This window comes from Mobula hypostoma, chromosome 6, assembly GCF_963921235.1.
Source record: "Mobula hypostoma chromosome 6, sMobHyp1.1, whole genome shotgun sequence".
Taxonomy (NCBI): domain Eukaryota; kingdom Metazoa; phylum Chordata; class Chondrichthyes; order Myliobatiformes; family Myliobatidae; genus Mobula; species Mobula hypostoma.
The window spans coordinates 121,488,680-121,510,860 of NC_086102.1; the positions used below are offsets into that span (position 1 = coordinate 121,488,680).

The 22,181-nt window shown below is 41.9% G+C and overlaps 1 protein-coding gene across 2 annotated transcripts in view; it reads left to right on the forward strand.

The window, feature by feature from the left end:
* Nucleotides 1-22,181, forward strand: part of LOC134348350 (sperm-associated antigen 16 protein) — an 856,325-nt gene that overhangs the window by 634,877 nt on the left and 199,267 nt on the right. For both annotated transcript variants that reach the window (XM_063051565.1, XM_063051566.1), the window contains one exon: nt 1,936-2,062. In XM_063051565.1, coding sequence (XP_062907635.1) covers nt 1,936-2,062 — 127 coding nt within the window. The remainder of the gene's footprint in view (nt 1-1,935; nt 2,063-22,181) is intronic.

Below are 22,181 nucleotides of genomic sequence, written 5' to 3' on the forward strand. Positions count from 1 at the left end.
TTCTGAGCTGAGAATCAGCATTCTGTGAAGCAATAGCAGTACAACCATATCTCTTCACAAGCAGGGTTTTGTTATATGCAATGGGTGCTGAAAGAATAGAAAAAAATAAATGTTTGTATGTTAGAAAAGCAGAATATTTAAATGTGATGAAAGCTCGGGGTATGGAAAGGCACTAGTAACAGCTTCTCTCTATTGCCCTGAGGCTATGAAACTTATTACCAATGATTCTGATAGAAATGTTAACATTTAAGATAGATGGATGAAAAAGTGGATAGAAGTCTTTGGGAATAGGGTGAGGAAAATTAGAGCTGTTTGTTTACTTTTGTGGAGGAAGAATGCCAGTACAGAAAGGTTGGGCTAAGTGCTCTTTATTTATTTTGTAATTTCAATATATTCTAGCTGCTGGCCCCGCTGAATCAAGCCATGTATTTGGCTGTACATGCAGGTTAATCATCCATAGTGACCAGTAGTAAGTAAGTGAAACAAATGTACTTACTACTGGTTAGAAAATTTGTTTAAAAAATTTTTTACACATTTCACATTCTACTGAGATAAATCGGAAGTCCAATCTTTATGTTCACCCTTTCCCTTCGTGCATTTAGACTTCGTGAACCAGATCATGGGTTACATAACTTCATTTCATCTTTGGTGCAGTGCTAATATTTACCAAGGCTTTGCCTAGAAGTGGCAAGGAAAGTCAGAGTTGTCTAATAAATGGTCCCTCTGATGTGAGATATCTTAATGCATAAACTTGCATTACTTCCCATAAAGTTCATTGCTCATTTACACATATTTGGTAATTGAACTCAGTGATGGGAGTTCAGATTTCCAGCTTCTGCAGTTATTTTTTTAATTTTTATTTTAAATTTTACCTGTGAGATTGCAGTGAATACTTTTAGCAAATGATTTAATGCAGGGTTGTAATAATGATTAGAACATGTTCTACTTGTGAAAATATATCAATGAATAAGTAACCCTAAAACCAAATTATAGAACTTTTCACTAGAAACAAGAAGGCTAACCTAACTGAGGATTCAGAAATCCAGTACATTGAACAATCTAAAATAATTCAGCAAGTCAAGCAGCATTTGGGGAGGAAAAGAATTGTGGATATTTTGGATTGAAACCCTGTATCAGGACCCATGGTCAGGAATTGTCGATCATTTGGGCAGGATTTTGATCCAAAACGTTGACAATACCTTTCTTCCCATAGATGCCTCTTGACCTTCTGAATTCTTCCAGTGAACTGTTTGTTGCTTCTGGTTCCAGCATCTGCAGTCTTTTGTGTCTCCTTAGAAATCCACTTATGTGGAGTCCAAAAACAGGAGCCATGATTATAACAGAGTCATTAATAAATCTAGTAAGACATTTTAGGAGCAATATTTTCACTCTGAATGTGCTTACCAATAGTGAAGTTGAATTAGTTAATGTAGAAACCTGGAAAGAGAATTTACACCAGGAAGAAAGAAATTTCAAGAAAAACAGATTGGGAGGGATGTAAGGGATACGAGTGGCTTAAATGAAATATGTTAAGTTGAGTTTTTATCAAATGCACAAATATGGTGAGTTACAGGTGCAATGAAAAAGTTTGTTTTAGCAGCATCACTGTTACAGAGGTATGAACAACACCATTATTGACCTGTTGTATTACATATGTAACAAATATCTGAAGGTGATTATTGACTTGCATTAGTGCAGATCAGGATTAATAAGTCTGCAGCACATTTTACAAAACTACTCGGTTACATTTCCTCTATTTGCTCTATGGCCTGCATTGAAATCAGGGAACTAACTCTGCTGTGACTGCAGGCTACTGGGATAACATACATGACTTATTTTAATTTTGTCTGATGTTTTGGAAGTCAGCAAAGATGAGATATATTATTTGTAGCTTTACCTGTTACAAAAACAAACATCTCTATGTTTACCTGGCAGGGTGATACAGTTGTTTCCTGTGACTCATATGGAATACTAAAGCTTTGGGATGTGCGGAAAGTAGCAATAATGCTATCATTTGATGCAGGCCCTCATCCTGGCAACCAAGTGTCCTTTCATCCATCAGGTAGGAATGCTTCCTTCACTTGTTAAATTTGTTTCTGTTGTTCTGCCTTAGATTTTGTAAAAATATCTGTTTGCTAACTGTAAACTACAAAGTGGTGGTAAAATGATTGTTTGGTTTTGTGCTCTGGAAACAGTTGTAAATTTAATATTTCTTGTGTAATATTTGAAACACTTGTAGTCTGTGTAATGGATGTCAATTTATCATTATGACCAAACTGTACAGATGCAGTTAAACTACTTGACTAGCAGCCAGAGCCTTGGGTTATTGTTCCAAATACAAGCTGAATCCCATTCTGAGGGCAGGGGTACATATGTTTACTAAGTAAAGATAAGTTGATATTTTTAACAGGTTAGGCATGAACTTTGAATCTTGTAGATTGTTGTAAAACCCATCTGATCACCATTGCCTTTCTGAGAAAGAAATCTGCCTTCTTAATCCGGTCTGGACTAGTTGTGACTCCAAAGCATTTATGGATGAGTGATAAATGCTGGCATTCACACAAAAGTCCATACCCTATGAAGAAATTAATTTAAAAAATAGAAATCATTTTCTTTATGTTTGTATAATTGATAATGACGCCTTTTACCCTTTGATTGTCAAAGCTTATGTGCATGAATGCCTAGTATCTCACTCTTTATGTTGTGCTGCAAGCAAGGAAGAGTGCAAATTTATAGGATCACAGGATAATCTATTTGAAGAGGCCTAAATCAACTCATTTTCATTCACTCATCCTCAGAGATCTTAACAGCCATCATTGTTGCATTCAATACTTCTGAAAAAGTCTTCATTTCATCTCCATTTGGAAGCTCTTAAAAGAAGTACAGCATTTCCACTCTTGTTAATTTTACAGCATACATTACCACGTGATTTAAAGAGTAATTTTCTTTGAGATTCTGCACAAAATAGCACCTTGAAATGAACTTAAGTTAATCATGTGGGTTTTTACCCAAACCCAGATCTTGCAATTTGTCACTGTTTATTATCCATTTATTGATTCATGCTTGTGAACATAGCAGGAATGTTAGTACCCAGCTGAGTGGGTTAGCAAACCCATTGAATCTGAGGGTAGGGTGTAGGAGAGCTACGTTCATTGATTCCTTCAGTAGTCCCATTCATAGGCTTGAATACTGCCCTTATAAGAGGTAAGTCATGATATTTGTAAAATTCTATTTTCACAATTCCCAGAAAAATACAACCTAATAAATAGTACAATTACTTCTACTGTTTTGCACTTAATTACTTGGAACCTTGGTTGACTGGTTAAACCAATGATGTACATTGAATGCACTAAAGCAGTCTAATTGAAATTGTAGAAGCAAAGAGCCTTCCAGGAAGCTTTGAACCTTAGGGCCTTGTGGCTTTTCTTGTTGCAACTCTATTCTAAAATAAAGTGCACAGCACAATTTTAATCTATTTGTATATAGTTTTGGATTAGTGGGAAAAATATGCATTCCCACCAAGTATTGATTTAGAATTACAATTAGAATTGCTTTATTATTGTCACATGTACTGAGGTACTGTTCTTACAAATCAATTCATTGCATAATGCATTGAGAAAGTACAAGGTAAAACAAGAACTGAATGCAGAATAAACAGTTAAATAGAGAGTGCAGTGCCGATGGATAATAAGGTGCATCAACATAACAAGGTAGATTGTGAGGTCAAGAGTACATCTTATAATATCAGGGGAAAATTCAAAGATCTTATAATAGCAGGGTAGAAGCTGTCATTAAAATGCTACTTTTTTGACAGGTTTAAAAACTGAGTGATGGTGGTTATTGTAGCTCCTCCATTGACTAGTGGTGCATTTTCTTGCAGACCTATAGGAATTGATATTAGAGTTGCAAGTGCTAACACGGTGGACGCCGGTGCAAATGTCACTAAGGACCACTGTTTATTTTAAATGCCACTCTGTTGCAGGTCCAGTAACATTTTCTCATTTGGTGTTGGAGCCCAGGACTGAGTAGGGTGGTCTTGCAAAAGCTTCCTAAAGATTTGTGCCAATCCTAAAATATGGAATTTCCATCTGAAGCAGTCTTCAAATCTAAAGGTCAAGTGTCCAGTTCTTCTTCTCCTACGTGCAACTTGGCCATGCAAGACATTTCCTTTCAAGACCTGGCCATCTTTCATCCTGCATAGACACCGTGGAGTATCTGCATTTATGTTTGAGAAACACATTGATATTTGTCAGGTTGGTTTTGGTCATGACATCAATGGTGGTGATTCTGTCTTGCTATGATGCTGAAACTAAGGTGGGAAACAAACACTGAAGGCATCACTTTTACTCTGCGATAGTAAATTATGTAAGTTTGTTTGGAGGACTTACAGAAAGTATGGCAGCATTTTCAATGTGTACATTTTATTTTTTTTTAACTGCTGTTATTCTCTGCCAATCTAAAGTACCAAAACATGTTCACTGTCACAAGAGATGTATAGTCAAGGCTGATAGATGGTGATCATTAGTCAACATCCTTCCTGAAAACATTTGAACGCAGCAAGTATTCAAGATTCAAGTACATTTCAGGCACATTTATTATCAAAGAATGTGTAAGTTATACAACCTTGAGATTCGCTTGCTCGCAGGCAGCCACAAAGCAAGAAACCCGAAAGAACCCAATTTAAAGAAAAAAAATGAATAGAAATATAAATAAAAGACCAACACTCGATGTGCAAGAGCATTCAACAACAGCATTCCGAACCAAAAGTTAGTCCTCAAATCCAAACCCGGAGCAGCCCAGCGTATGCTTCGCTTATCAGTTCATCATATTAGCAGGCATGGGACATAGCAGCAGGTGCAGTCTTCATAGCCCCTGCTCCATGGAGATGACCATTGCCGAAAATCGGTGAAATTGGCTTTCGTTCCTGTCTTTTCAGTCTATCTAGGCCAACATTAAAATTGACCCAACAACGGAACAGCAAAAGGCTCCGCACCCTGGAAAGAGCAGTGAAAATCGCGAAAAGTGAGCAAAGTTGGTTCTTACCTCCAATCTGGGCCAGCATTTAAATTATCTAAACAACGCATTATACCTTGCACTGGTCAACAGGGCTCTGGGCCTAGACCACGCTGCCAAGTGACTTGTTCCAGGCCCAGATTTTGCCACCCAACCTGAAGCCACTCTCGACCTCTTCAAGTCAACTCAGTGCCCAGAGCAATCCAACCTCACACCTGGGCAATAACCTTGAAACCTAGAATAATCTCCAGTATGTGCCTCAGTTTTGTTGTGGCCTTTACATCTGATGGATCGTAGAGACAGCCATCTGATCTTGTATGAAGGTATATGCTTTCCTCTCAGCCCTCAAACCTTTGAGCAGCAAAGTACAGCCTTGCTTTGGAATGTATTCTCATCTAAAGCCCGTCAAAGATTGACCCATAAAACTGAATTGTGCCATAGATTTTGTGGAAGGCAAGAACTGTGTGAGTAACACTGGGAGCATCTAATGTTTACTTGCTCAAGCCTGGTCTACTGACAATGTCAAACATTTTCTCCAGGTTGACAAATGCAATGTACAGTGGCTTTTTTTTTCTTGCAGCTGGCTTAAGGAGAACATCAGTCAGTGTGAGTCTGACTTTCTTCAACCTGCCATAGATAACTCTCAGGTATCAAGAAAGACAGGTTTGCTGTCAGCCTCTGAATATTTACTGTACTATTATTTAAGGTTGCTTCAGCTCAACTTATTGGAATTTGCTTCTCTTTCTGGTTGGCTATATAATCAGCTTTAACAACATGGCATCATCTTATTGTAACGCAAATCAGTCTTTATTTAGTTGTCTCCTTTTCTCAGATAGCTCTGTGAATGGAATGGGAGTAGAAGGAGGGAAGTGGTGAGGTTTTGGGAAAACTGTTCTTCATCCAAGTACCTTCAGCATTTGCAATTTAATTTTGTGGCCATAGTTAGCTCAAAGACCTTTTAGAAAGATAGAACCATGTACTGTATCTTGATTCTTGGCTGACAATTATGCTTAGTGCTCTCCAGCTACATTGGTATCAATTAGCTTAATGTCAGAATCTGTATTGGTGTGCATTTGTGGCACATCTGGCACCCTTTGCTCCTGTTAATCAGATTGATCTTAACGTTCTCTTCAAATGTTGATCCTCTTCATCTACAACGTGGATATTAGAGATGCATATGATTTATGGTGCAGAGTTGAAGAAAATATTGAGTATTTTCATTCATTTTCTGAAAACCATCATCTCTCATACACTTTATAATCTCAACACAGAAGTTCAATTTGAGGAAATGCGCTCACTTGATGATAGGTGCCCAGTGATTTTGCCAGAGTATCATAGAAGTGTATTTATTGTGTGAACTTGACTTTAAAGTTGGTATATAGGTTCTAATGATATTACAAAGCCATCAACACACAAAAAAGTTGCTGGTGAATGCAGCAGACCAGGCAGCATCTCTAGGAAGAGGTACAGTCGACGTTTCGGGCCGAGACCCTTCGTCAGGACTCCTCGTGTTACAAAGCCATGAATTGACTTTCATTGGAGTGAAATGTGAGTTAAGTTCAACCTGCCTATTTTGATTAATCTGTATTATATTATAAACCAATTGAATTTGAATCTTGAAGGGTATGGTTGGCCTCACAAAAGGAGCACTCCTCTTGTTTTTAGCATGGCTGCAATGTCAGTGTTAATATTATGTATCTCTCAAACAAAAAGTGACTAAATATAGAAAATCAATTCATGTTGTGACAAATGTAAGGGTTTCTGTAATTAGTTGATAAATTCAACAAGTTAAGAGTTAGAAATGAAAACAAGCATTGATATGTTTTCCAGGTAGAAATTTTTCTTGATTACAGTTTTGTTTAACCAAGTTAGGCTGACATAAAAACGTAACAGGAACATTTACACTCTTGAACATGATTAGTCAGTGCGAGTCTGGCTTCAAGGATATTAAGGATGATCTCTGACCTCTCATGTATTAAATTTGGTTGACTGGAGTCTTTCTACCACAGATTGAAAATTAACAGTTGACTTCACATCCATGCCATTTGTGGGAAAGAATTCAACATTTCTCCCACCCTAATTTCACTCCTGACCTGCCCAGTTCTAATTTTTAGACTATGCCCATTCATTTTAGATTTTCTCCATCCATCAAAATAGTCCCACTTAATATCTCAAAGACTTGAACAAGCACCTTGGTATTTATTTTGATTGTCAAGATCTCCACTCTTTTCTGCTAATTATATGCTAATTAAAAATATTGTTCTTCATATTTTCGGTTATTAGAACATAAAGCAGTATATCACAGTTGTGCTGACCAACATAAATATACTCCATAATCAAGCTAGCCCCATCTACCACCAACACAGGCAATGCATTCCAGGCATTGCCTGTGTTGATGTGAAAAACTTAACACCACTCTTGATGTGAAAAACTTACCTCTGACATCTCCCCTAAGCTTTCATGTACTCACCTTAAATGGATATCTTCTAGTATTGGCCACCACCACCCTGGGAAAAAGGTGCTGGGTGTCCACTCTATCCATGACTGTCATCATCTTATACACCTCTAGTAAGTAGCCTCTCACCCTCCTTTGCTCCAAAGAGAAAAGCCCTAGCTGGCACAACAGTTCCTCATCAGACATGTTCTTTAATCCAGGCATCATTCTGGTAGGTATCCTCTGCACTTTCTATAAAGCTTCCATATCCTTCCTATAATAAGGTGACCAGAACTGAACACAGTACTCGTAAGTGTGGTTAACCAGAGTTTTAGAGACCTTCAACAATACCTCAATCCCCCTCCTAATGAAGACCAGCACACCATATGCCTTCTTTACCACCCCATCAACTTGCATGGCAACTTTAAGGGGTCTATAGATCTGGACCTCAAAATCTGACTGCTCCTCCACGTTGCTAAGAATCCGGCCATTAATGTTGTACACTGCCATGAAGTGTATCACTTCACAGTTTTCTGGATTGAACTCCATCTGTCACTTCTCCACTCAAATCTGCATCCTGTCTATATTCAATTGTAATCTACGACAATCTTCTACATACCCATGACCTCCCGACTTTGTGTATCTGCAAACTTAATCACCCACCCCCTCCACCTCCTCATCCGAGTTCTTTCCCTTTAGGGGCATAAACTGGCTTTGTATCACAACAAATTCATACTTGAGTTCTCCACTATTCTTCACACATTAGCATATTTGCCAAGCAACACACATCAAAGTTGCTGGTGAACGCAGCAGGCCAAGCAGCATCTATAGGAAGAGGCACAGTCGACGTTTCAGGCCGAGACCCTTCGTCAGGACTAACTGAAGGAAGAGTGAGTAAGGGATTTGAAAGCTGGAGGGGGAGGGGGAGATGCAAAATGATAGGAGAAGACAGGAGGGGGAGGGATAGAGCCGAGAGCTGGATGGGTAGGTCTCAAAGCTCTACGCTTCTTTTTGGATTCCAGACCTAATCAGTTCCCCTCTACCACCACTCTGCTCCGTCTAGCAGAATTAGTCCTTACTCTTAATAATTTCTCCTTTTGCTCCTCCCATTTCCTCCAAACTAAAGGTGTAGCTATGGGCACCCGTATGGGTCCTAGCTATGCCTGCCTTTTTGTTGGGTTTGTGGAACAATCTATGTTCCGTGCCTATTCTGGTATCTGTCCTCCACTTTTCCTTCGCTACATCGACGACTGCATTGGCGCTGCTTCCTGCACGCATGCAGAACTCGTTGACTTTATTAACTTTGCCTCCAACTTTCACCCTGCCCTCAAGTTTACCTGGTCCATTTCCGACACCTCCCTCCCCTTTCTAGATCTTTCTGTCTCTGTCTCTGGAGACAGCTTATCCACTGATGTCTACTATAAGCCTACTGACTCTCACAGCTATCTGGACTATTCCTCTTCTCACCCTGTCTCTTGCAAAAACGCCATCCCCTTCTCGCAATTCCTCCGTCTCTGCCGCATCTGCTCTCAGGATGAGGCTTTTCATTCTAGGACGAGGGAGATGTCTTCATTTTTTAAAGAAAGGGGCTTCCCTTCCTCCACTATCAACTCTGCTCTTAAACGCATCTCCCCCATTTCACGTACATCTGCTCTCACTCCATCCTCCCACCACCCCACTAGGAATAGAGTTCCCCTGGTCCTCACCTACCACCCCACCAGCCTCCGGGTCCAACATATTATTCTCCGTAACTTCCGCCACCTCCAACGGGATCCCACCACTAAGCACATCTTTCCCTCCCCGCCTCTCTCTGCATTCCGCAGGGATCGCTCCCTACACAACTCCCTTGTCCATTCGTCCCCCCCATCCCTCCCCACTGATCTCCCTCCTGGCACTTATCCGTGTAAGCGGAACAAGTGCTACACATGCCCTTACACTTCCTCCCTTACCACCATTCAGGGCCCCAAACAGTCCTTCCAGGTGAGGCATCACTTCACCTGTGAGTCGACTGGGGTGATATACTGCGTCCGGTGCTCCCGATGTGGCCTTTTATATATTGGTGAGACCCGACGCAGACTGGGAGACCGCTTTGCTGAACATCTACGCTCTGTCCGCCAGAGAAAGCAGGATCTCCCAGTGGCCACACATTTTAATTCCACATCCCATTCCCATTCTGACATGTCTATCCACGGCCTCCTCTACTGTAAAGATGAAGCCACACTCAGGTTGGAGGAACAACACCTTATATTCCGTCTGGGTAGCCTCCAACCTGATGGCATGAACATTGACTTCTCTAACTTCCGCTAAGGCCCCACCTCCCCCTCGTACCCCATCTGTTACTCATTTTTATGCACACATTCTTTCTCTCACTCTCCTTTTTCTCCCTCTGTCCCTCTGAATATACCTCTTGCCCATCCTCTGGGTCCTCTGGTTCATTTTATTGATATCACCTTTATCCAGATCTAAGACCTTAATATCTGTGTGACCTCCTTTCAAACACTATGTTGCATGGATGATAATGTATGTTAGACTGTTAATTATGTTTTACTCATATATAATAATAAGTTCAGTATAGCCTCTTGTTGGTGTGAGGATACACTTTTGCAAAAAAAATAAACTTGATCACATTTCAGAAACTCATTATTTTCCTGTCAGTTATTTAGTTTGTTTATCCCAAGCCACATGACACACCAAAACCTCCATTAAACTATCCCCCATTTGCTACCTGCTTGTTTAATATGTCCAATACTAAATGATACCACATCACAGTACCATGTAACAGTTGCAACCATAAAGTCCCCAAAGTTGGCTTAACTATCATGATATTCCTCATAAGGTAGTCCTTACTTTTAATGCCTCTTAGATCCTTAGCTGCCACTTTAGACAGCCACCACTCTTTATGTGAAGAAAACCTACCCACTCATCACAGTGGTAGTGAAACTACTTGGAGAGGATGCTTAAGGAAAGTATTTAAACAGATTTGGAAAAGTATGGCTTTATTAGGGATAGTCAACATGGTTTTGAGCGGGACTAGACTCCATCTTCTTCAGCCCTTTACCTTTTCCACCTATCACCATCCAGCGTTTCACTTCATCCCCCTCCCCCACCCACCTTCCCACTCACATGGTTTCGCCTATCACCTTCTAGCTTGTACTGCTTCCCCTCCCCCCACCTTCTTATTCTGGTTCCCCCCCCCCCACCCCACACTTTACTTTCCAGTTCTGATGAGGAGTTTCAGCTCAAAACGTTGATTCTTTATTCCTTTCCATAGACTGGCTGACCTGGGAATTTCCTTCAGCATTTTGTGTGTATTATTCATGTCTTACAAAAATGAGCTTTTTGAGGAAGTGATGAAAGTGATTGATGAGAGTGGTGCAGTGAATGTTACTTTAGTAAGAAATTTGACAAGCTCCCTCAGCGTAAATTGAAGATTAAGCTGCATGGCATCCATGGTGACTTGACAGATAAGATTCAAATTTGTCTTGTCTATGGAGTTAGGGCGGTGGGGAGACGTAACGTGGAAGGGTCTGTGTTATTCTACAGGGATCAGTGCTGGAATTCTGTGATAAATATAAATTACTTGGATGACAATGTCAATGAGCTGATCAGTATGTTTGCAGGTGGCACAAGAATTGCTGAAGTTGTGGATAAAAAAGAAAGGTGTCAAGGATATAACAGGAAATAGATCCACTGCTGATATGGATGGAGAAATGGCAAATGAAATTTTAATTAGAGCAAGTGTGAAGTGTACTTTAGGAGGTCAAACAAAAGGAGAATGTATTCAGTAAATGGCGGAACCCTTAAGAACACTGATGTTTAGTGGGATCTTGGGTCCAAGTCTATAGTTCCCTGAAAGTGGCAACAAGGTGGTAAAAATGGGTATGGTATGGTTGTCTTCATCAGATGGGGTGTTGAGTATAAGAGTCAGCTCTATCAAACTTGGGTTATGCCACACTGGAGAATTGCGTGGAATTTTGGTCATCTATTACGGAGGATTTAGAGAATGTGGAAGATTTTCACTGGGATGTTGCCTAGATTAGAGAATATTAGCCACAAGGAAAAGTTAGACAAACTTGGAGCATTGGAGGCCGAGGGGGAACTTGATAAAAGTTTACAAAATTATGAGAAGCATAAATTTGTTAGATAGTCAGAGTCTCTTTCCTGAGGTAGAATGTTGAATAGCTTTATAAGAGGGAAAGTTAAGTAAAGTGTTTAGGCAAGTTTTTTTATACTTCGAGAGGTAGGTTCCTGGAAAATTCTGCTGAGATGGTGGTAGAAGAAGGCAAGATAGTGGCATTTAAGAGCCACTTAAACAGACACAGGAACATGAAGGAAATGGAGGGATACACATCATGTACAGACAGATAGGATTAGCATCATATTCAAAATAGTCGTCTTAGATTTTCCAAAGTTCAAAGTACATTTGTGATCAAATTATGTGTAGCCTGCCACCCTCAGGGTCGCTCGGCTTGCTGTCATCTAGAGAAACAGCCTCGGCCCTGGCAAACTGGATAATTCATTTGTGTGGATGCTGTGTGAGGTACCCCACCCCGCCCAAATAACAGACAATACACCAGATGCAATTAAATGATTTACAGTTTATAGATATTACTGGAACTATATAATTAAAAGAGAATAAAATATAAAAGGAAAATAGAAGGCGCCACACTTATCAAAGTTCAATCTCTTCGTGCACAAAAACCGTTGGAGCTCAAGGACCTTCTTCCTCACTCTGCGACCCCCTCGGACCACCTCGACCGGCCACCTGGGACCAACAACAGTGGTCGATCAGACACTCCACACGAGCCCGTCTCCGTCTCCTTGCCGAACGTCCCGCCTCCGGATCTGACCCCGTTAGCGGACTCACAGCACCTGGTCCATCCTCTGTCTTGCTCTCCCGCCTTCTGCCCCAAAACCCCGCGCATACAGTATCTTCAAATACACCAAAACCATAACAACTATCCCAATTGGTTAATAGCACCTACTTACCACACTCTAAAGGAAAAACAAGCTGCTAGCGCAAACTTTCTGAGCGTTTAACACAACAAAGCCACATTCCCCAGATTAACATAACAAAGTCGCTATTTTAACTCTAACAAAAAGAAAGACCCCGTACACTCTCCCCCCACCACAAAAAGTCATGTCTCCTCATGACTTCTAAATAACTCACCAATCAGTCCTGCAGACACACAACACAGATACACACAGTGACAGTGCTCCCCAAACAGTGGACCTTACTCCCGTCCCACGGGCGCTACATAGGCCAACCTATCTGGGAGCTTCTTAATCCTCTGAGACCTCCGTACCCCCTCACCTAAACCCGAAAGGCTCAGGCACTACTAGGGATATCTCGGGCCTGCTTGCCAACTCCTCTCTCACTCAGGCCACTACTACAGCTCGGAGCCCCCAGTCCGTGTCCGGGGCCCCGCCTCTCCTCCTTCCTGATCCTGCCGTAACTCAGACTGCCCACAGCTAGCCCTCCTCACTACACCTGACTCAGTGGGAGAAGGGCCAAAGGTCTCTTCCTCAATCACAGGGAAGTTAGCGAAAGGCAGCATGTACCACATGTGCAGCACATCATCCTTCGAATCCGTATCCTTCCTCATTCCCTCGATCGGTAGCTGCTGTTTAAGTTTCTCCAAACTGAAACATTTAGCCGGGGCTACTCCTTCAGCCTCCTGCAGTCGAGACGTCAGCTTCTTCGTGGATTCCTTCAACTCTCGCCACAGCCTCAGCAGTTCTGACTCAAGGTTCTTGACCATCTCAATCTGGGACGCAGTTACCCTACCAGCTTCTTCCGCCCTGACCTGAAATGCAGCAGTTAAAGGATGTTCAGCCTCCGGTTGTTTCTTCCTGAGGGCGTCTTCCAGGTCAACTTTCAGTTTTTCCACTTCATTTAAACTCGCGATAGTCATCTTCAGGTTCCTTTCAAGCGTCCGCCTCCCTTTTCCGAGATGTCCTCCATTTCTTTACCTCCTCGGGAGTGTAGTCAAACTCACCTCCCTGGGCTCTCGGTTTTCTGTTGACCTTAGTCAGAACACTTCCTAGATCTTCCCCAACTTGCAAATCTTCCAATCTGTTCTGAATCGACGTCTTGAGTTTCTGCTGATCCCTTCCAAGGTGGGCTACTGTTTCTTCTCGCTGGATTAATTCATCAGTACATGACCGCAGTGCGGTGCAAATCCCTCTCTTCCCTGTGTCTCATTCAGATTGACGACCTGGGTTTCCATCCCCCAGTCCACCACCGTCTGTCCCAACACCAGGAAGTTCAACTGGTATGTCGGGTCATTTTCCTCACATTGCACCAAACTCCTCCAGCCAAAATCTCTTCCACATTTGACAATTCGCTTCAGTTGCCCTGGCTCAGCCACTCACCTCGCCTCATAGTCCCCCCAGGCGAATCCAAGCTCCAGGCGGTCATCCACATACATCAAAACTCTACACACCTTCACTTCCCCCATGGTCTTCCTCATGCCCCGCGGGAAGGATGCAGGGGCTCCAGATATGCCCTTGGGCATCTTTTCGGATCGGAAGACTCCTAGGGAACTAGTAAAGGCCATCTTCAGCTCAACAGCCGCACTCCTCAGGATCTGGCAACATCCACTCCTCAGATACAGCACATTAAACCACATCGCATAATCCACTCACACGCTGCCTTCATCTTCCACGCCGCCAGGGTCCAGTTGCCACGACCTCTCTCTCACTGAGGTGTCTTCAGTGGTCAACTCTCCTCCCTCGTGGTAGTTCAGAGCATCTACTAAGAGGGTCTCACCCTCAGCTACTTTCCCCAAGCCGTACCACTGCCGGGTCTCATTTAAATTCAGTACCGGCTCAAGGCTGCTACACACGTCCTCAGAAGCAACTCGACACGCTAGGTGCCCAGAAAATGCCTCCATGACCTCCAGGGTCATTAACCAATCATCGTCTTCTGGATAACTACTGCCACTAGTACCCAAAGTCTCCGGTGCCCTTGCGGTTGTCAAGGATAAATGCTTCAGACACCGGTTGTAAAACGAACTGTACAACAACTTGATCTGTGCCCCAGGGTCGAGGATAGCTTTAGCATCACTTCCCTCTATCCATAGCGACACCCTGGGGCGTGGCCCCTCTAGGCCTTCAGGAATAGGGTCTTTTCCTTTCGGAAGTTCATTGGTACATTGCTGTGACGTGCTTCCCCAGAGACCCCAGGCCGTTCCCCCACTGGGCCTCCACTAAGTTTCCCGACACCTCTCTGATCAGCTGAACCACTGATTCCCTGAAATGATCCCCCTGGCACTGCAAGCAATTTAGCAGCCCTACTAGCCAGAGAAGACACACTGAAAACTTTCCCCCCTCTTTCAAATAACTGACAGCTGTCACTACGGTGTAAGTGAACCTGACAGCTCTAACACCGTCACCAGCCCGCCTACTCAAACTTTCGACCAATCCCTGTCGCTCTCCCTCAACCGAGCACTGCCACTCAACTAACAACTGAGAGATCCACTCCACCCACGTCTCGCAAGTCTCCGCCCCTCTCGGGGTGGACACTATCCCAAGTGCCAGGCGGAGCCTGCCAGAGCTAGAACATTTATTCGCAGACTCTACCTCCAAATCAGACCACTCTTTCCTCTCTCTCCCAACCGCATGGACAGCCCCGAGTGCCACCTCCAACTCGTCAATGCCAGCCTGAACTCGAACAAAGACCTCACCCACCACGCATACAGTAATCAACAGCAAATAACCCACAGAGACACACATTACAGATTTAAACAGGGCACCCACACAGCATACCAACAGACTCAAGCATCCCGGACGAGCCCCCACAATGTAGCCCCCCTGGCCACCCTCAGGGTCGCTCGGCTTGCTGTCATCTAGAGAAACAGCCTCGGCCCTGGCAAACTGGATAATTCATTTGTGTGGATGCTGTGTGAGGTACCCCACCCCTCCCAAATAACAGACAATACACCAGATGCAATTAAATGATTTACAGTTTATAGATATTACTGGAACTATATAATTAAAAGAGAATAAAATATAAAAGGAAAATAGAAGGCACCACACTTATCAAAGTTCAATCTCTTCGTGCACAAAAACCGTTGGAGCTCAAGGACCTTCTTCTTCACCCTGCGACCCCCTCGGACCACCTCAACCGGCCGCCTGGGACCAACAATGGTGGTCGACCAGACACTCCACACGAGTCCGTCTCCGTCTCCTCGCCGAACGTCCCACCTCGGGGTCCGACCCCATTAGCAGACTCACAGCACCTGGTCCATCCTCTGTCTTGCTCTCCCGCCTTCTGCCCCAAAACCCCGCGCATACAGTATCTTCAAATACACCAAAACCATAACAACTATCCCAATTGGTTAATAGCACCCTCTTATCACCCTCTAAACCAAAATAAGCTGCTAGCGCAAACTTTCTCAGCGTTTAACACAACAAAGCCGCATTCCCCAGATTAACATAACAAAGTCGCCATTTTAACTCTAACAAAAAGAAAGACCCCGTACATATGTATACATTATACAACCTTGATGTTCATCTCCTAACAGGCAGCCACAAAACAAGGGCACACAAATAAAGAATATATATATAGAAGACTGTCCAACTCTCAGTGTGCAGAGAATAAAAACCACATCATGCCCATAACACAATAAAATAATAAAATAACCCACAAGTAAAAAAAAGACCATTGAACACCCATTGTGCAGTGAAAAAAAATCATGCAAACAGTAACCACAAGCAAATGGTGTTTCTGAACTGAAGTCCACAAAGAGAATTCCATAGTACCGCACAGAGCCGAGTAAACACAGGGAGCAGCAATCTGCAATCTGCAATGTCCGCAATTCGCCTTGAGCCCCTACTGTCTTGAGCCCCTACTGTCAGCTGGTTCAGATATGGCCCAAGTGTGGAGTGAGAGACACTGAGGTGGGTTGATAGTTCACAAACTTCAATGCGAACAGTGTTAAAGGGAAAATAAAACAAACAGGGCCGTTAACTAAATTTCTCAAATGGAAAACGAAGCCTAAACTGTGGCTGAAAAGAACATCTAAATATTAAACAAATACTGCTAGTCTTCAGAGTCAGTTGACTCAACAGTCCAATTTCTCAGGCAAGGCCAAATGCAAGCAGGCAGCAAAGCGTTGCTATGCTCTGTCCAAGTCTCGACAAGCACTACGATGACAAATATGGAGTTAAATACTATCACAATTAAATAATAATTAGCTGACACGTGCATATTCACAAGCGCAATTGCCGTATCTACTGCGCTGCCGAATCCGTGGTTGTGACACCTACACCCTGACCTTTTCAATCTGGCCCAGTGCTTAACTCTCTATCTGAACAGTGGGCTCTATCGCATTGAGCACTGATCTGAACGGCCCCCACCCCTCCTCGAGCCTTGACACCTGACCTTTCCAATCTGGCCCAGTGCTTAAATCGCCATCCTAACAACAGGTTCTGCCATTTGGAAACACTGGACTTTGCCACCTCGATTTGACCTGTAAATCTCCATCTGAACAACAGGTCCTGCCACTTAGATAAGCTGGACTTTGCGGCCTCACTTTAGCCCGTAAACCTCTGTCAGAACAACAGGTTGTGCCGTTGGATATGCCGGACATCGCTGCCTCAATACAGCCTGTAAATCTCCATCTGAACATCATGTTCGGTAGCACAGACACACTCCGGGGGCTGGACTCCACTGCTTCAATTCACCCCGTGCCCGACCTTCCATGCTGTCCTTGACGGGCCCACTGCATCGCCTTGCCTCGGGAATTCCAGATTGAATTGCCTCCAAGTCCAAAGGGAAGTTACAGACTATTTACACACACAAGATGCTGGAGGAACACAGCAGCGTCCATGGAAAAGGTTACAGCTGACATTTCAGACCAAAACCCACGCCAAACAGAAAGGAAATCCTGAAGGGTCTCGGCCTGAAATGTCGACAGAACTCCTTTCTATAGATGCTGCCCGAGTACCTCTAGCATCTTGTGTGTGTTGCTCGGATTTCCAACATTTTCTCTTGTTGCGTTACTTGTGATGGTGATTTTCCAGAAAAAGTGTGGTTAACAAAGTATTTAGTTGCTTTACTTGTTTTGTTAGCCACCAGTCAGATGTCACCGAGGGTCACCAGCACCATCTTAAAATGGATCCTGTGATCTACTGTTTCTCTATTCTAATTACAAATGCTACACTTTCTCCACCCTCACTTTTCTGTAAAACTTCTAAGATGATATAATTTAGGCCCAGTCCTGATATTTTAGCTTTCTTAACATTGTTATTTGAGAACAGTTATTATAACCATACATATGTTTGTTTGCTAGAGGTGTGGCTATATCCTTGGAGGATTAGGATATTGTCTGGATAATTGTATCACTTGACATCTTTAAAAACTAGTGGATAATTAGCGGATAAACCTATCTAAACATGCATTCTTTCTTTCTCTGGTGAGCTGCAACTACAATAGGCTCCCCCTGCTGAACCCATAATACTTGCCATCAGAACAGAAACATCTGTGAACACTTAACTGTTTCAGTTTTCTTTCCAAGTCAAGTGCCATCCTACTTTAATGTGTATTATCTCTCAGCAATCCCCACATTTTCTGTATGTATAAAATTACTACAGAGCAAAAAATCTTCAATCAATGAAATACTATTCCTTGAGAAAGATGCCCAGCTAACTATATTATCATATCCTATTGGAAAAAAATTAATGCTGAAGTAAATAACGGATTTTGAAGTTTGCTATTAATCTGAGTGATTATCCCTTCAAGCATAAAGCTGAGAATCACATGCAGACTACTGGAAGAACTCAACAGATCGGGCAACGTCTATGGAAATGAACAGACAGTCAATGTTTCAGGTTGAGACCCTTCTTCAGGACCAGAAAGGAAGGGGAAGATGTCAGTATAAAAAGGTGGAGGGAGGTGAAGGAGTACTAGATAGAAAGAAATAGGTGAAACCAGGTGGGGAAGGTAAAGGGTTGGAGAAGAAGGAACCTGATAGGAGAGGAGAGTGGACCATGGAAGAGTGAAAGGAAGGAGAGGCATCTGGGGAGTTGATTGGCAGGTGAGGAGAAGAGATCAGAGGCCAGAGTGGGGAATAGAAGAGGAAAGGGGGAGTGAAAAATTACCAGAAGAAGAAATCAATGTTCATATCATCAGGTTGGAAGCAACCTAGATGGAATGTGAGGTGCTGCTATCCTCAACCCTGAGGAACTCCTTTTCCCTACTCTGGCCTCTGCCCTATTCTCCTCACCCGCCAGTCAACTCCCCCGGGTGCCCCTCCTGCCTCCCCTTTCTCCCATAGTCGACTCTCCTCTCCTATCAGATTCCTTCACTCTAGCCCTTTACCTTTCCCACACACCCAGCTTCACCTGTCACCTTCCAGCTAGTCCTCCTTCCCTCTCTCCACCTTCTTGTTCTGGTGTCTTTTCCTTCCTTTCCAGTCCTGAAGAAGGGTATTGGCCTGAAACATAAACTGTTTATTAATTCCATAGATGCTGCCTAACCTGCTGACTTCCTCTAGTATTTATGTGTGTTACTCTGGATTTCCAGCATCTGCATAATCCCTTGTGTTTATGAAGCTGAAAATGATCTTCTTCACTGAACACTCAATACACTTTGCCACTGTGTAATTCAGTTGTATACTTTGAGGTTTTACACTGCAGAAATCCGCTTATTCAACTTAAAAATAAGCCAAATGGCTTCTATATTCTTTACATATTACATGACAGCAGGAGAGATTAAGAACAGGAAAAGGCCATTCAGCCTCTTGACTTCCTATTTCATTCATTCAAAGACCTCAGTTTCATTTTCACATATCTGGAATTAGAATTTGAACTACAGTTGGCTTATTATCATCACATGAACTGACATATAATACAAAGCTTGTTCACTCAGATCAACTCATTACATAGTACTTTTGGGTAGAGTACAGTAAAGCAATAACAGAATGTAGAATAAAGTGTAACAGCTACAGAGGAACTGCAGTGCTAGTAGACAATAAGGTGCAAGATCATAACAAGCTCTGTCTATTTAGTCCATCTTATTGTACCAGAGAACCACTCAATCGCTTATAACAGTGGGGTTGAAGCTGTCCTTAAGGCTGGTGGTATGTATTTTCAGGCTTTTGTATTTTCTGCCTCATAATGCTTGATGCAATGAGAAAACAGAAGGATATTTGTTTTAAAATTTAAGATTGTTTATTGCCATTTTTCATTACATGGATATAAAGGAGAACAAAATGATTGTTACTCTGGCTGTAGCATAGAAAAACACAATAAAAAAACAAAAAATGCAATAAATATAAATATAAAAGCAATCCTATAAAAGATAATGTACATCTACATAGAATAATCATATGTACATAAAGTAATGCGAGGTGATGTGTATGTAGTGGTAATGGGATTACTGGATGGAGCTGTTGATCACCCTGACAGTTTGGGAGAAGTAACTGTTTTTAAATCTAGTGTTCCTGGCATGGGTGTTGTGCAGCCGCTTCCCACCATAAGCAGGGCGGGTAGGATCCTTCATGATATTGTTGGCACTTTTCTGTATAGATGTCCTGGAGGGCGGGTGAAACATTGACTGGTGCAGGTTTTCAATATCCATTGCAGACCCCTACTGTCTACTGCAGTGCAGTTTCTGTACCACACAATGATGCAACATGTTAGGATGCTCTCAACAGTGCCTGAATATGTACCTGATCATTGACCACTCAAAGGAATTATCCATGCAGTGTGAATATATAGTATACTAGGATGCATCAACAGAGCCCTTAGTAACAAGTCAAAACAAATTAATCCAACCTTAAATCGGCCTTTACTAGTGCCATTCTAGCGTCAGTGTACCCCATTATCTTTAAAAAGAACATTGTATAAGTAAGACAGCAGGGAATTATTTTCTGAATTAATTTATGAAGGAAACTATTCTTTGGAAAGCTGAAGGTTCAGATTGGATATGATTGTGATTTGATAGTACTGAATGGTGTGGTTAATGTGGATAAATGTAATGCAAAAAACATAAAAGCAGAGAAATTTAACTTAGATTGCATGTGTAGAATCAGAGACTGCGGGCACAAAATTAATGAACCATAGCGCAGTTCAGAAATACAAAGATTCGTTGTTTTCCAGCATTTGCATAATAAAATGTCCAGAAAGCAATTACAGCAATTAGGGAAGCAAAAAAATGCAATATGTGTACTTAAAGGGGAACAACACCATTTAGTTAAAAGAATTAGAATGAAAAGAATTGATTAACTGTCATATGAAATGCTGTCTTAATAACATCCAGCTATTCTTTTTTTTCACCTTCTACAATATTGTTGCCAGATTGCTTGTCGAACGTCAGGTTGAGAAGCCCCAAAACTTCCCTGCTTTTAAGCACAGTTACTGGCCCATCAAAAATTCTTTTAGCTTGTTGTGCATTCCGTTCTACACTCAATTAATCTGTCAGACTAATTTCAGTCCTAAGCTATGACTTAAACTCGTGTTCTACCAATTCAAGATTTCTTCTCTAACATGACCCATTTTTGGCTTTATTTCAATTGTAAGGAAACCGTGGTTCTCAAAGTTGCTACAAAGGGCCTATCCCTCATGAAACTCCACGATGCCTACTTCATGTTAACCAAGTCTTGTCAATCTCGATTCTCTAAACTCAGAATCTCCCTTCTATAAATTAATTTATGGCCTCTGACCTAATAATTTAGGCATTCTACCATATACTGTGCACTTTACTACTGGGAAAGTTTCATTTCACTCAGTTCTATTTTCTGAAATTTCCCCTTTTAAATCTCTACATATTCTCCCTGCTATCAAAACTGCATATGTTTTGCAACTATTCTCGTTATTTTGTCAATATTTTTGATGCTTGTTGATAGTTTGTGGACAGAATGTACGTAATTGTTCACTGGTTAGCTTACTGTCTGTAGTCAAGAAAATGCTTGAAGCTAGCATTAAGGAAGAAATAGTGAGGCATCTGTATAGAAATGATTCAATCAGGTAATGCATGAAAGGCTTATTCATAAGACAAGGGCACACGGAATTCAGGGTAATATATTGACATAGAAAGAGGGTCAGTTAATCAATAAAAAGCAGAGTGAAGAAGATGAATGGAGTACTACAGGGGTCGATCCTGGGCCTGCAAATGTAAAAATGTATATTAGCCATTTGGAAGGGACTGAGTGTGGTGTATTTAAGTTTGCTGATGAATTTAAATTGAATGGAAAAACAAATTATGTAGAGGATGCAAAGAGGCTGCAGAGAGATATAGATAGGTTAAGTGGACAATGGTCAAACAGATGGAGTACAATGTTGTACAATGATTACAATGTTGATGTCATACACTTTGGAAGGAAGATAGAAAATCAGATAATTATTTAAATGATGAAAGATTGCAGCATGCTGAAGTGCTTGTGAATGAAACGTAAAAGGTTGGTCTTCAGGTGCAACAGGTTATCAAGAAGACAAATGGAATGTTGGCCATCAATTCTAGAGGAATTGCATTTAAGAACAGGGAGGATATGGTGCCACTGTGAGGCTATACTTGGAGTACTGCATTCATTTCTATTCTCCTTATTAGAGAAAAGATATACTCCTATTAGAGGTGTGCAAAGGGGATTAACCAGGTTGTTTATAAGGATGAGGGGCTTATCCTATGAGGAAAGATTAAGTTACCTGCAACTATATACTAAAATTCAGAAGAATAAGGGGGTATCTTATAGAAACATAAAATTATGAAAGGGATAAGATAGAGACAGGA